The 14,786-nt window shown below is 55.6% G+C and overlaps 3 protein-coding genes across 10 annotated transcripts; all 3 read right to left on the reverse strand.

The window, feature by feature from the left end:
• Positions 1–5: 5 nt before the first annotated feature.
• Positions 6–6,547, reverse strand: HYAL3 (hyaluronidase 3). 4 transcript variants are annotated; one of them, XM_050780917.1, is made up of 4 exons: positions 6,409–6,547; positions 1,909–2,819; positions 809–898; positions 6–692 (listed from the first exon to the last, which is right to left on the reverse strand). In XM_050780917.1, the coding sequence occupies exons 2-4, from the start codon at positions 2,800–2,802 to the stop codon at positions 423–425; spliced, it is 1,254 nt and encodes a 417-aa protein (XP_050636874.1). In that variant the 5' UTR covers positions 2,803–2,819; positions 6,409–6,547; the 3' UTR covers positions 6–422. The 4 variants fall into 4 exon arrangements, with proteins under 4 accessions (XP_050636874.1, XP_050636875.1, XP_050636876.1 ...); XM_050780918.1 differs by lacking the exon at positions 6,409–6,547 and adding an exon at positions 6,015–6,073; XM_050780919.1 differs by lacking the exon at positions 809–898.
• Positions 3,594–6,541, reverse strand: NAA80 (N-alpha-acetyltransferase 80, NatH catalytic subunit). Of its 4 annotated transcripts, none has more exons than XM_050780974.1 (2): positions 6,409–6,541; positions 3,594–4,720 (listed from the first exon to the last, which is right to left on the reverse strand). In XM_050780974.1, coding segments are annotated over exons 1-2 (927 nt in total). In that variant the 5' UTR covers positions 6,411–6,541; the 3' UTR covers positions 3,594–3,795. The 4 variants fall into 4 exon arrangements, with proteins under 4 accessions (XP_050636931.1, XP_050636934.1, XP_050636935.1 ...); XM_050780977.1 differs by having other exon boundaries at positions 3,594–4,865; positions 6,378–6,451; XM_050780978.1 differs by lacking the exon at positions 6,409–6,541 and adding an exon at positions 6,015–6,106.
• A 562-nt stretch (positions 6,548–7,109) lies between the features above and the next one.
• Positions 7,110–11,430, reverse strand: HYAL1 (hyaluronidase 1). 2 transcript variants are annotated; one of them, XM_050780897.1, is made up of 4 exons: positions 10,661–11,428; positions 9,253–10,176; positions 8,202–8,291; positions 7,110–8,014 (listed from the first exon to the last, which is right to left on the reverse strand). In XM_050780897.1, the coding sequence occupies exons 1-4, from the start codon at positions 10,679–10,681 to the stop codon at positions 7,697–7,699; spliced, it is 1,353 nt and encodes a 450-aa protein (XP_050636854.1). In that variant the 5' UTR covers positions 10,682–11,428; the 3' UTR covers positions 7,110–7,696. The 2 variants fall into 2 exon arrangements, with proteins under 2 accessions (XP_050636854.1, XP_050636855.1); XM_050780898.1 differs by lacking the exon at positions 8,202–8,291 and having other exon boundaries at positions 10,661–11,430.
• Positions 11,431–14,786: the final 3,356 nt, after the last annotated feature.

Consider the following 14,786-nt stretch of genomic DNA (forward strand, 5'->3'; position numbering starts at 1 on the left):
TCAGGCAGTGGAAAAAAGTGACTTTATGATGAAACAGTGCAGACAACAGCTTAACACTTTACCGACCTTAGCCAAGATTTTTGGGGGCCCATCTGCCCGTGCACGGCCCATCTTCTGTGACCTCTCCATGGGCCTAGTGAGGTGTAGGCACAAAGCCCTAGGCTGGCAGCCCTAACTAGCTGGAACCTGACTCTCCCTGGAACTGCTTCCTTGCCATGGAGGAGTCACATGATCTCAGAGGGCCTCTGGTTTTATAAGCGTTTTTTCTGGCCCCTTCTACCCCTCAGGGATTCCAAGGGAAGCGGGGTGTGTGCTTGGGAGGGTTGACTGTAAACTGAATAGAGCAAGAGTGGGACAGAGTAGCTCCAGGACTGGAAAAGTGGCAGCAGGGAAAAGAAGAGGCAGTGGCAGGGGCCCTGGCTTTATATTGCTTCTTTAGGCCCAAGCCTGGGCTCCTGGCAGGTGGGGCCAGCCCAGCCACAGTAACAGTGGCAGCTGAAGGATTTCCAATCTCCAAGGCTGCCGTCTGGCCACAGGTGTAGAAAGGCTTCCATCTGTCCTGGATCTCGCCGGGCACAACGCCCGTGACCATGGCACCGCTGGTGACTGCAGGCCATCGCTGCCCTGGTCACATTGATCACATAGGGTCCCAGGGTGTCCACCAGGTAGTCATGGAGATGCCAGCACTCCTCCTAAGGAGAAGGGAAGAGTTGTGTCAGTATGCCTGCTCTATAGTCTTGACATGGCCGTCCCCCACCCTGGGACCCCAGCATGTGCTACATGGCAGGCTCAAAGGGGCAATGATCACCTCAGAGCTGGAGAGGCTCAGATCCCCCCAGAGCACCACGCCGGCTGCCCCTAGCGCTGCACTCACACCAATGGTCTGCACAAGGTCATCCTGGAGACAGAGAGCTGCTAAGCCAGGGCTGGGCTGGCCAGATCCATGTGGGCCCACATCCACATTCAAGAAACTCTTCTGGTTCACTGTCACAATGTGATTCTACCTCTACAGTAGGGCCCCTCTAGTTTGGTTTGGTTTTAGAAGCAGGGTTTTACTCTCTCATCCAGGCTGGAGTGCAGTGGCATGATCATAGCTCACTGCAGCCTTGAACTCCTGGGATCAAGTAATCCTCCCACCTCAGCCTCCCAAGTAGCTGGTACTACAGGCACATGTCATAACACCTGGCTAATAATTTTTTAGGCTGAGCACGGTGGCTCACACCTGTAATCCCACACTTTGGGAGGCAAAAGCAGGAGGATCACTTGAGCCCAGGAGTTCAAGACCAGCCTGGGCAACATGACGAAATCCCATCTCTATAAAAATATAAAAATTTGGTGGGTGTGGTAGTATGCACCTGTAGTCCAGCTACTCGGGAGGAGGCTTAGGTGGGAGGATCACTTGAACCAGGAAGTGGAGGCTGCAGTGAGCTGAGATCGTGCAACTGCACTCCAGCCTGGGCAACAGAGCAAGACTCTGTCTCAATTTTTTTTTTTTTTTTTTTTTTTTTTTTTTGGTAGAGACTAGGGTCTCACTGTTGCCTAGGCTGGTCTCAAACTCTTGGCCTCAAGGAATCCTTCCATCTCAGGCTCCCAAAGTACTGGGATTATAGGTGTGAGCCACTCACCCAGCCCGAGTAGGGCCCCTTTGTATCGAGTCTCTGAGTGACTTCTCAGGCCTTCCACTCAGAATATCTCCCCTTAGACCAGCACTCCAAAGGCTGGGCCTCCCTACCCCTCAACATCTTCCAGGGCAGAGCCATGCCTCCCTCATCAGGTACTCCAGGACAGGGCCTTCCACTCAGAACCCCTAGATTAGGACCAACCCCTAGGCAAGATCTTCTCCTGGGACCTTCCTAGAACAGGGCCATACCTCCTGACTAAGACCCCTAGACCTCAGCTTCCACTTACCTGGGACAGGAACCTCCCAGATCTCCGGTGTGTGAGGCGGACATAGGCCAGGACAGGCAGGGGATGTCGGTGCCCAACAAGGGCCACACGGAAGGCCTCCTCCAGGCGATGTCGGACAAAGGCCTGGTGGTGGGCAGGCGGCAGCCTGGGTGGGAGGTAGATGCTGGGGAAGAGGGCACTGGAGGCGGCCCAGAGCCAATGCAGTTGAGTGTTGCGGGCCAGGGTGGCTGCATGGCAGCGGCCGGTATAGTTGGAAGCCATACTATGCCAGCCATTGCCGCAGGCTGGGTAGCGATAGAAGCCCCAGAGTCCATGGGGCCGCAGTGCCTGGCCCATCCGCAGCGTATCCTCCATCAGTGCACGGGCCGCCTGCTCAAAGCCAGTATAGGCCTTGTAGAGCTGCTCCTGAGGGTCCAGGTCAGGGAATACCTGCTGTGCCCAAGCCCAAGAGGCTGCCTGATAGGCCCGGCGGCGGCCCCAGTTCCCAGCCCAGAGTGGACACCACTCCTCCCAATCCAGCACTGCTGGGCCAGCAAAGCTGGGTCTCAGGCTGTGATGGATCTGGTAGGCAGCCAGTGCCAGGTGGCGGTCAAGGGGCAAAGCCTGGGGGATGCCCCCATTGTGAGCTGTGCCCCTGGGCCCAAAGTAGGGATAGAGGCCGAGTTGGTTCTTGTAGAAAATAGTCATGTTCTGACCGTGGAAATGCTGGTCACGGTTGGCTATGATGCCCAGGGCATTGAGTGGCAGGTGCACACCAAAGCGGGCCTTACAGTGTGCTGAGGGTACATTCCACAGCACAGAGAAGGGGTGTTCAGGGACCTGTGGCAGGGGCTGGCCACAACCCAGGCACAGGGCCACTCCCAGCACCAGGGCTGGGCCTAGTTGCGTGGTCATGCCCCAAGGATGGAAACCTGCAGGAGAGAGGGGGATGTGAGCTTAGAGTCCATAGCTATGACCACACTTTCCACACAGCAGGGAAAGCCAGGAAAGCTCCCCCAGCTCCTTTCCATCCTTACAGGAAGAGCTGGGGAAAGCATGTGGGCCTTTTAAAACAGCCACACCACAAGCTGGCTATGATGCCCCGGGCATCGAGTGGCAGGTGCACACCAAAGCGGGCTTTACAGTGAGCTGAGGGTACATTCCTTCCCATATTCCCCATCTTTGTCAATACACCACTGTATCCTCCCACGGCTGTCACAAGTCCCCTTCTTTCCTCTGTCCACCTTGTTCCTTCTTCCAAGAACACTCAGCTCCCACCTCCTTACCTGCCTGGTTTAATTCCTACCTAGCACTCAGGTCTCTGCTGTGACATCATTGCCCTGGGAGGTCTCCTGGATCCCCAGGTGGAGTGAAGTCACTTGGGTTCCCAAAGCCTGTGTACCTCCCCTGTGCCATATGGATCCTGCTACTGTATGCCTGTTTGTCTAGTTACCCACTGCCTATGTCCTGTCCAGGGCTTGACACACAGTAGGCGCTCAGTGAATGGTAATGAGTGAGTGAATGGGGAAGAGAACAGCCACCCTGTCTCCTGAGCCTGGTGGGGGGTAAAGGCGAAGGACAGGCATCCTCCCATCAATGGCCTTAGGACCAAGGTGGATCTGGGGACTTCTGCAGGGATAAGGGACCTGCAGAAGAGGGGAGAGGTGAGGGTAGGGGGGTCAACAAATAAACTCTGTCACAGCCACACCCAACAGAGGCTTTATTCAGCCACACTGACGGCTCTGAGCCAGAGCCACCTCCTGGCCCCACTGGTACCCAGGAAACATGCCCAGACTAAAGCTGCCCCCCAGGGGCTAGGGGGCTGAGGTATGGTCAGTGGGCTGAGGCTTGTAGACTGTCCAGGGCAGTCTATTGACCCAGAAAGACAGTTCCTTGCCCTGGATGGCCTCAGATGTCTTTTTCCATCCAGAATATGGGGCGCCCCCTCACATTTTGATATTGTGTCTCCAGCAGGCTTTTTGAAGGGGGCCCTGATGGAACTGGGGGTGAGGTGGTCAGGCACTCAGGTAGAGGAGGGGGTGGTGGCAATGGAAGTCCCTTGGGACCCCTTGGGGCAGCTTGGGCAGTCAGGTTTGGGGCCTTCCAGGGTGGCCGGGGAGAGGGGCCTGTGGGGAAGGCATTAAGCAGGGTGGCAGGCAGCCGTCTGCTGGTGAAGACCAGGCCCTGCACAGGCTTGCCCAGCTGGTAGCCCAGGTGGGTATAGAAGTGCACCTGGTCATGGGTGGTGAGGTGCAGCTTGCGGAAGCCCCGGGCCCGAGCAAAGACCTCCAGGCCCTCCATGAGGCAGCGGCCAAAGCCACGGCCCCTCAGCGCCCGGGCCACCACCACTGTCTCCACTAAGAGGCTCTGGGGCTGGTTCAGCACCCGTGACAGGCGGGCATGGCCCACCACAATGGGTGCTGCTTCAGATGTGGGGTGGGGGCTCAGCAGCATCAGGCAGAGGGGGAAGGCATCTGAGGACTGGCCCAGGGAGTGAAGGCGGGAGGCGCGGCTGCGGGGCCACTGATCATTGATGAGGTCAGCACAAGCGTCCAGGAGCTCGGGTCGGCGGTGCACAGGCTCCAGGATCAACTCAGCCAGGCTAGGAGCTGGTGTCTCCTCTGGCTGGTGTTCAGGATCCACGGTAAGCTCAGTTGGGCCAGGATTGAAGGTCATCTCTGGTTGGCATGTGGAATCCAGGGGCAGCTTTGGCTGGCACGCAGGATCCAGAGTCAGCTCAGCTGGGCTGGTACTCAGGATCAGCTCCATCCGGTGTGTAGGGTCTAGTGTAGGGGTCAGCTTGGCTGGGCCAGGGCTCAGAGTCAGCTCTTGCCTATGCACAGGATCCAGGTTCAGCTGAGTCAGGCTGGGAGCCAAGGTCACCTGCTGCTAGGTTGCAGGTGGCTCAGTGCCAGGCTGGAGGTTAAGACCCCAGTCTCCAGGCAGTGGCATCTCTTCAGACCACAGTGGCTCTCCTCCTGTAGATAACAGCCATGCTGGGCTGTGCCAGGAGGGAGGGTGGGGTTGGGGCAGGGAAAGGCTGACAGAGTGCGAGGGGGACCATGCATACTGGAACTGGGGAGTGGTGGGCTGCACTTTGTCCCACACTCACCTGATAGCACAGGTGACCTGGAAGAGACCCATCCCCTGTAGAGCAGGGCAGATAGATCCAGGTGTCTACCCCACATTGGAGGGAGGCTGGGAGTGATGGATGAGCTGCTTAAGGCTAGGACAGAACCTAGGAGTCCTGGCCCCAGCCTGCTCTGACTACAAATTTGTCTTCCTCAGGACCTCCCCTCACAGGGGGCCTGTAACCACCAGGTCTATAAAACAGCCGACCCAATCCACCTGCTGGCCTTCTGTCTTCCAGTAGTCCTCCCAGTCCACCACTAGGGCATGGGATAGAAAATGCAAAGCAGACACTACACCCCCTGCTCAAACCTACCTCAAGGTTCCCTCCATAGGAAAAACTGCCCCAGGAGTCTTCCTGTCCCTTTCTTCTCCCTATGTTCTGAGTCTCCTCCAGCTCCCAGCCTTTTCAACTACCTGGGCTATGCCCACGGCCTTAGTGGATCCTGGGGCCCCACTCATGCACCCATCAGGCTGAGCTTTGGCCTGTCTTGACTGCCTTCCCTGCCTGGAGCCCCTGGCCCCCTTCCCAACTCTGCCCATCTCAGGACACTTTGGATATAGACCCAACTGTCCCCTCAGATGGGACCCCAGCAGCACCAGCACTGGGCCTGGTCCACAGCCACACAGCAGTATTGCCTCTGCAGGCTTGGTTCCCCACTGGCCTGAGTTTCGCAGGCACCCTAGATAAGGACCACAGCTTCCTTCCTATATACACAGGGTGTCCAACGGTCACCAGGTTGGGGGCCTAGGCCTCCTGTGCCCAAACCCTACTGTTTTCCCATCTTAACCAAGGTCCTGCTGTCAGGCAGGTCTACGCTGGGGGTTTTCTAGTGGTGGGCAGGCAGCTGGGCCCCCCCCTTCTACTCACCTGCTCCAGAGGGGGCCTCTTGGCTCCCCTACCTCTCCTGAGCTTGAGGCCAATTAAACACTGGTCAGTAACAGGCACCCCACTCCCCTCACCTCCCACCCCATTCACAGGGCTATAAGCCCCTCACCTGCATCAGCCACCTCGGCAGCAGCAGCACCCTTTGGTCTGGAGGGAGGAAGCCCCAGGATCCGCCCCTAGGGCTGAGCCCCGGGCTTCCCCGCGGCCTTAACCCCTTCAGTGCCGACCCCACCCACTGGGGCGGGGCTCCGGGGTCCTCAGAGAGTCGCTTCTCCGTCTCTCCCGGGCCTCGGTTTCCCCCTCCCTTCTAGTGGGTCACAACAGGCTGTGGAGCTTTTGGGAATGGGGACTTCGAGAGCTCGACTCTGTGGGCAGGTGTGGCTCGGCATGCTCTAGAAACGAACGACTGACGCGGGGAGGGCGTGCAGGGTGGCATGGCCACTTGGGGACCGCACGCGCGGGGTGGACCTACAGGCAGCAAATAGGAAGGGTGCGGTACTGACATGTTGAAGCCGGCCTCCGGGATGTTCCGCGTCCTAGCTCCGCACAGCTGGGTATCTCACTCAGTCGCCACCTCGGACTCCTCGGTCCGACAGCGCTGGCCCCCAGCGGCGCGGCGGATGTACTGCAGCCGTCGCGTCCTGCGGCGCGCCAAGGGGTTCCAAGGTCTCCCGGGGTGTCCCGGCACCCGCGCGTCGCCGCTTAGGCCCCGCCCCTCGTTTACGCGTCACAACACCCACCAGGCGCAGGCTCAGTCTCCACCCTGCTGAGCTGAGCTCCGCCCCTGCTGAGCTCCACCCCATCTCCATTTGAGTCCGCCTCCTCCCCACTCGGCCCCATACAGGCCCCGCCTCCTGCTCCTTGCGTCAGAGCTTAGGTCCCGCCTCGATTTGGCTTCTTCCAGGCCCTGCCCCGGCCCAACACGTCACCACTTCAGCCAGGCGCAGGCCCCGCCTTCAGTTGACTCCGCCTCTGCCAGCCCCGCCCCAGGCTCGGACCGGTCCAGCTTCAGTTCCCGCCTGCCTCCCACCCCAGGACAGCTTGGAAACGGTCAGATCCGGTGGGGCTTCCTCCTGAAATTTGGGCCCCACCCTGGGAAGCAGCCGCTCTTAGACTGACGTCAAATCTGGTGAGAGTGACAAGCCTTTCCTGTGCCCTTTGGATACCGGGGCCTGGACATTTTAGGCGCTCAATAAACAGCTAGGTAAATCATGACTGCTTTATTTGCTGGGCTGGTGCCTCTCAGCAGACTCAGGGGTCGTGCAGGGCTGGTTACCATAAACTCAGTAGGAGTGCAAGGGCTGTACCCCCAGAGCTAGACAGCCTGGGTTTGAATCTCAACTTCTCCCTTTTCGTGCTGTGCAACCTTGGGCAACGTGTTTACCCTCACTGTGAGTGACTCAGTTTCCTTATAGTCTCATTGTGAAGAATGAATAAGTCCACATAAAATGCTTAGCACGGCGATTGGCAAAGAGTAGGCACTCAGTGAATGTCAGCCTTTATGATTGCTGCAGTTCAAAGACTGGCTCAGTGTCTCTGGAGGAATTGTCTATGACCTTGCCAAGTGGATGCATATGGACATGAAATGAATGGTGTCTGCTGTAGTTCAAACTCCTTATGCCACTGTTCTAGTCTGTAAGTATGCATGTGCAGGGAATATGCCCGTGACAGTGGCTGAGTGTACTCTTCACTGTGACCATGACTTATATGACTGTGCCTGTATTTGAGGAAGCCCTGGCCAGACCCAGAGTGCATTAGGTTCTCAAGGTGCGCAACTCAATGTGTGGCCAATCACCACATGCTCTTCTGCTCACACCACGGTCCCTGCCAGCCAGGGTAGCATCGACATTTGAACTCCACGGCCATCTGTGCCTGATCTTCAAGTGAGAGGGCACCCCGCAGGCTCAGGGGTCCACCATCAGGCGTGAGCTGGATGGAGAAACTGGCAGGGTTAAGAATGAGGAGGGCTTTAGGGTGGCTGGGGCGGCGGACACAGCGGCCATGGCTGGAGCACAGGGCTTGACTGCAGAGAAGTGCCCCACTGGTCACATTCAGGATGAAGGGCCCCAGGGTAGTGTCCATATACTCCTTGATGGCCTGACATGATTCCTAGGTGGGAGGGGAGGAGAGCGTCAGGGACACCTTGGTCATGTATGGACCCTCCTAGGGCACTGAGACACTCACCTGCTGGTCAGCCAGGACTTTGCAGGTAGAAAGGGTAAGTCAGGGTCTACCCAGTCAGCTTAATGACCCCACCTCTTCCCCACCCCCACCCTCATGCCAGGCCTAAGCTCACCTTGGTTCTTGTATTTTCCCAGCTCACCCAGAGCACCACTCCAGCTGCCCCCTGGGCCGCACTCTCCCCCAGGCTGTGCTCCAGCTCATCCTGGGAAGGAGACAGCACAGTTCTGTGGGGACTCCTTCCCACCCTGTGGCAGACTGCTGGAACACCATTGGATGGGGCAAATAATTCATGACCTTCACCTGGGGCTGCTCTGGCCACGGGACCAGAGGCAAACTGCTTCCTCCTCTAGCCTATGAATTCCAATAAATGTTGAATTGCCTGTGCCTGGCACAGAACTTGGCACAAAGTACGCACTCAATTGATGTGCCCATGCACCAGGCATGGTGGCTCATACCTGTAGTCCCAGCATTTTGGGAGGCTGAGGTGGGAGGATCACCTGAGGTCAGGAGTTCGAGACCAGCCTGGCCAACATGGTGAAACCCCATTTCTGCTAAAAATACAAAAATTAGCCAGGCATGTTGGTGGCATGACTGTAATCCCAGCTACCCGGGAGGCTGAGGCAGGAGAATCGCTTGAACCTGGGAGGTGGAGGTTGCAGGAGCTGAGATCTTCCCCTGGTACCCCAGCCTGGGTGACAGAGCAAGACTCTGTCTCAAAAAAAAAAAAAAAAAAAGAATGAATGGATGAAAATGTCCCAAGGTTGGGGGCCGGGCACGGTGGCTCATGCCTGTAATCCCAGCACTTTCGGAGGCTGAGGCGCGCGGATCATGAGGTCAGGAGATAGAGACCATCCTGGCTAATACAGTGAAACCCCGTCTCTACTAAAAATACAAAAAATTAGCCGGGTGTGGTGGCGGGCGCCTGTAGTGCCAGCTACTCGGGAGGCTGAGGCAGGAGAATGGCGTGAACCCGGGAGGCAGAGCTTGCAATGAGCCGAGGTCATGCCACTGCACTCCAGCCAGGGCGACAGAGCGAGACTCTGTCTCAAAAAAAAAAAAAAAAAAAGAAAAAAAGAAAATGTCCCAAGGCTAAAGTACCCCAAGGCTGGACCTAATATCTGACAAGGCAGGTTGACAAGGTGGGCAGGTTACAGAAGACTTACCAGGGGCAGAAAGTGGTTTGTCATGTCATAGAAGATCTGGACATAGGGCAGCACTGGCAGATTGGGGTCACCAGCAGCCACAGCCACACGGAATGCCTCAGCCACACGGTGCTGCACATACATCTGTGACTTCCCTGTGCCCTCCAGCACTGCGGGCATGTAGATGCTGGGGTAGAGGGCACGACTCTGGCCCCACAGCCACCCTAGCTGGTCATTTTGGGCACGGATGCCTGATGGGCACTGGCCGGTGTAGTTAGGGCTTAGAAAGTCATAGTTGTAGCAGTCAGGGAAGCCATAGAAGCCCCAGAGGCCGCGAGGACGCAGTGCCCGCCCCAGCTGGAGGGTGCCTGCCATCCAGGCCCGTGCAGCTCCCTGGAACTGGTCCTGGGCTACTGCCTCCACCTGAGTAACTGGCCAATCAGGGTGCTGCGCCTGTACCAGAGCCCGTGAGCGCTGCCGGTAAATGTCCTTGGTGTCCCAGTTGAAGGCCCAGCGTGGGCGCCATGCCTCCCAGTCGATGACTGCCAGCCCTGAGAAGTCAGGAGCAGGTATGGCAGCCAGGATGTCCTGGAATGTGCGGGCCAGGTGGGCAATCAGGCTGGCATTCTGGGGCAGACCACCAAACACAGGCTCCCCAGTGGGCGTGTAGTAGGGATAGGTGCCCAGCTGAGAGCTATAGAAAATTGTCATGTCAGGGCCACGGAAGGTCTGCCCTGGGTTGGCTACCACATCGAAGATACTGACATCCACGTCCACGCTGTGCCTCTCCAAGCACCACTGGGTGTTTGCATTCCAGACGGTGGCGAAGGGCCGGTTGGGTAGCAAGGGGCCCCTAGAGCCTTGGGCCATATCAAGTAAGGTCAGGAAGAGGGTGCAGATGGGAAGCAGGTGGGCTGCCATGGCACGGGAGTGGTCGAGGACAACCTGGCCAGGGGAGGCAGAGCTGAGAACAGGTTGCAAAGTCTCTCATCCCCCACTGCTCAGGGCTAGGGGGCTGAGCCCTTGCACATTAATCCACCGCTGCTCTGGTCTCTGTTAAACATTGACCTGCAGGGCTCCGGGAGGGCAGAGGAGACGCATGGAGGCGAGTATGGCCACTGGAGGGCACATCCGAGTTGCCTCTCTGACCAGGCCTCTGCCATCTCCCACAGGACTTGCTCTAGCCTAAGCTCGCCCACCCCTGCTTCCCCATGAGCCACTGAGGCCATGACATCTGTTCTGGGAAGAGTGGCTGACAGCCAGGCCCTCAGCCCCCAGGCTGACCCCACCAAGGGGAGGAGGACTTCCTGTCTCTTCCACCAGAAATCCTGGCAGCCATTGGAGGAAGATCCAATGGCCTCAGTGACCAAGGACAGGTCAACCCAGCCCTCCTGTACACCCGCCAGTCTGCCCGCTCGTCCCTGCTGACCTTGGGGCTGAAGGGCCTCATCCTCCAAATTTCCTGACCCCAGGATGGGGGCCTAAGCAGGGCCTGGCTAGATTCTACCCCAGCAGCACCAGTGACTCCTGGAGGAAGGAGCGGCTGCTGGAAATTCTGAGCTTTTGTAGGGGGTCACCCCGCCCAGGCCAGGGGCGGGCCAAGGGGCGGGCCTTGGATTGGGAAGCCAGGCCAGGCCAGGCCAGGCATCAGGGCTACCTCTGTAATCCCCGGCAAAGGGTTCTTGGTTGGGGGTGGGGCTGGGCCAGCAGTGGCCCCTCCCACGCTGTCAGCACTAGGGCAGGGCGTTGTGATGTTACCGGGGCTGGAGGGGGTGGGCGGGGGCAGACCCTGCTGGGCAGGCCTGTTTGTGACACTGGAGACTGGGTTCCTCCATGTCTTGTGCTCAGGGAGTGTTCTTACATCTGACATTGATGGGCCCTAGGCACTTTACCTTCATGGATCCTTTTGCCTCCTTAAAAAAAATATTTAAAAATATGGCCAGGCCTGCCGGGCGTGGTGGCTCACGCCTATAATCTGAGCACTTTGGGAGGCCGAGTTGGCGGATCACTCACGAGGTCAGGAGATTGAGACCATCCTGGCTAACATGGTGAAACCCCGCCTCTACTAAAAATACAAAAAATTAGCCGGGCGTGGTGGCAGGCGCCTGTAATCCCAGCTACTTGGGAGGCTGAAGCAGGGGAATCGCTTGAACCCGGGAGGCAGAGGTTGCAGTGAGCCAAGACCGTGCCACTGTGCTACTGTATTCCAGCCTGGGTGACAGAGAGCGACTCCGTCTAACAACAACAACAACAACAACATATCTATCTATCTATCTATATATATATATAGATATGGCTATAATCTTAGCACTTTGGGAGGCTGAGGTGGGAGAATTACTTGAGCCCAGGAGTTCGAGACCAGCCTAGGCAACGTAGCAAGACCCCATCTCTACAAAAAAATTAAAAATTAGCTGGGCGTGGTGGTGTGTACCTGTAGTCCCAGCTACTTGGGACACTGAGGCAGGAGGATTGCTTGAGCCCAGGAGGTCATGTCTGGGTTACACTATTATATATTAATTATTAATATATTTATATTTATATTATTCTTCTGATTAAAAAAAACATTTTTGTGGGCCCCTGAAATTACTGTGGCCCTAGGCCTTGGGTCTATTGTGCTTAGTGGATAAGTCATCCCTGTTGTAGGGACCTGTTTCTGAAAGGCACTATGTTCATGAAGTCAGGGCTGTGTCATCACCCTTTGTATATGTGCTGGGTCAGTGACTGTCTTTGTGAAGCCCTGTTTAGTGACCATCTGAGCCTCTGCACAAATTCCAGTGGCAAGTAGGTGTGAGTGTGGAACCCAGTGCCTGGGACTGGGTGTGTGTGAGCCCTGCTGTCTTGTGAGCATGAGACCCTGTGTTTGTGTGACCATGTGTATGAGCTGTCAGTGAGCACATGCTTGTTCATTCATTTGTGGTTTCACTTATTCCATGTGTGAAAGGGAAATATCTTGGGCCCCTTCAAGCTGGGAACCGCTCAGAGCAAATCTGCCTTCCATTCTATTCAAGTCATCCTTTTGCTTACAGACATAGATGCATATTATGATTGCCTTCATTGCCTCTTTTGGAAAGACTTACCAGAAACTCCAAAGAATGCAACCATCTATCTCTCACCTGCCTGTGACCTGGAAGCCCCCAGTGGGTGGCCTTGCTTTGAGCTGTCTCCACCTCTCTGGAGAGAGCTTATGTACTTCTTTTTTGTTTTTCTGAGACATAGTCTCGCTCTGCAACCAGGCTGGAGTGCAGTGGCGTGATCTTGGCTCACTGCAACCTCTGCCTCCTCGGTTCAAGAGATTCTCCTGCCTCAGCCTCCAGAGTAGCTGGGACTACAGGTGCATGCCACCACATCCAGCTAATTTTTGTATTTCTTGTAGAGACAGGGTTTTACCATATTGGCCAACTGGCCTTGAACTCCTGACCTTGTGATCTGCCCGCCTCGGCCTCCCAAAGTGCTGGGATTACAGGCATGAGCCACAACACCTGGCTAATGTACTTCTTATGTATTGATAGATGTCTCATATGTCCCTAAAATGTATAAAACCAAGCCATGCCCGGACCACCTTGGGCACATGTCGTCAGGACTTCCTGAGGCTGTGTCTCGGATGCATCCTCAACCTCAGCAAAATAAACTTTCTAAAATTAACTGAGAGCTGTCTCAGATTTTCTGGGTTCACATTTGGTAGCTATGGATGGATTCTGAGTGGAGATGTCCTTGACCTTTGACTAATTGCCTATCTATGCTAGGTACCAGCACGAGCTAACTTTATGGCTCAAACCAACAGGACGATTTGCTGAAGTCTGGGAGCACCCCCTCCAGAGAATCCTTGATCTCTCAAAATTTGGTTGAGATCTAAAGTTTATTTTGCTGTACAACTTTTTTTTTTTTTGGAGTTTTACTTGCTCCCAAAAGGAAGGCAAGTTTTCCTGCTTCCATGATGACGGAAGGCAGGTAACTCCTTTATGGAGTTCAAGCTCACTTCCAACAGGGAAATTATTATTATTTTTTCCTACTTCTAGGATGGTAGAGAGCAGTCTACAGCCTGAGATCATCACTAGGTAAGAAACTGGATTGGGATTCTGCCTTGCAATTTCCTTTAAATGACTAAAGTTAGCATTTAACAGCCAGCTGGTGTTAATTTCTGCTTACACTTACAGCGCTCAGAAATCGTATACTTTGGCTGGGTGAGGTGGCTCACGCTTGTAATCCCAGCGCTTTGGGACGCCGAGGTGGGTGGATCATGAGGTCAGGAGATCGAGACCATCTTGGCTAACACGGTGAAACCCCATCTCTACTAAAAATACAAAAATTAGCTGGGCGTGATGGCAGGCACCTGTAGTCCCAGCTACTAGGGAGGCTGACACAGGAGAATGGCGTGAACCCGGGAGGCGGAGCTTGCAGTGAGCCGAGATCACGCCACTGCACTCCAGCCTGGGTGACAGAGCGAGACTGTCTCAAAAAAAAGATTAAAAAAGGCCGGGCGCGGTGGCTCAAGCCTGTAATCCCAGCACTTTGGGAGGCCGAGACGGGCGGATCACAAGGTCTAGGAGATTGAGACGATCCTGGCTAACACGGTGAAACCCCGTCTCTACTAAAAAATACAAAAAACTAGCTGGGCGAGTTGGCGGGTGCCTGTAGTCCCAGCTACTTGGGAGGCTGAGGCAGGAGAATGGCGTAAACCCGGGAGGCGGAGCCTGCAGTGAGCTGAGATCTGGCCACTGCACTCCAGCCTGGGTGACAGAGCGAGACTCCATCTCAAAAAAAAAAAAAAAAAAAGATTAAAAAAATTTTTTTTTGGCTGGGAGCGGTGGCTCACACCAGTAATCCCAACACTATGGGAGGCCGAGGTGGGTGGGTCACCTGAAGTGGGGAGTTTGAGACCAACTTGGCCAACATGGTGAAACCTATCTCTACTAAAAATACAAAAATTAGCACGGCGTGGTGGCAGGTGCCTGTAATCCCAGCTACTCAGGAGGCTGAGGCAGAAGAATTGCTTCAACCTGGGAGGTGGGGGTTGCAGTGAGCTGAGATCACGCTACTGCACTCCAGCCTTGGTGACAGAGCAAGACTCCATCTCAAAAACAACAACAACAACAACAACAAAAACACAAAAATTATCCAGGCATGGTGGCCCACACCTGTAATCCCAGCTATTCAGGAGGCTGAGGCAGGTGAATCACTTAAACTCAGAAGGCGAAGGTTGCAGTGAACTGAGATTGTGCTACTGCCCTCTAGCCTGGGTGACAGAGTAAGATTCTGCTAGAAAAAAAAATAAGCCGGGTGCAGTGGCTCACACCTATAATCCTAGCACTTTGGGAGACCAAGGCGGGAGGATCATTTGAGGTCAGGAGTTTGAAACTAACCTGGCCAACATGGCGAAACCCTGTCTACTAAAAATACAAAAATTAGCCAGGCATGGTGGCGTGTGCCTGTAATCCCAGCTATTCAGGAGGCTGAGGCAGGAGAATAACTTGAACCTGGGAGGCAGAGGTTGCAGTGAGCTGAGATCATGCCACTGCACTCCAGCCTGGGTGACAGAGCGAGACTCGGTCTCAAAA

Source organism: Macaca thibetana, chromosome 2 (assembly GCF_024542745.1).
Source record: "Macaca thibetana thibetana isolate TM-01 chromosome 2, ASM2454274v1, whole genome shotgun sequence".
Taxonomy (NCBI): domain Eukaryota; kingdom Metazoa; phylum Chordata; class Mammalia; order Primates; family Cercopithecidae; genus Macaca; species Macaca thibetana.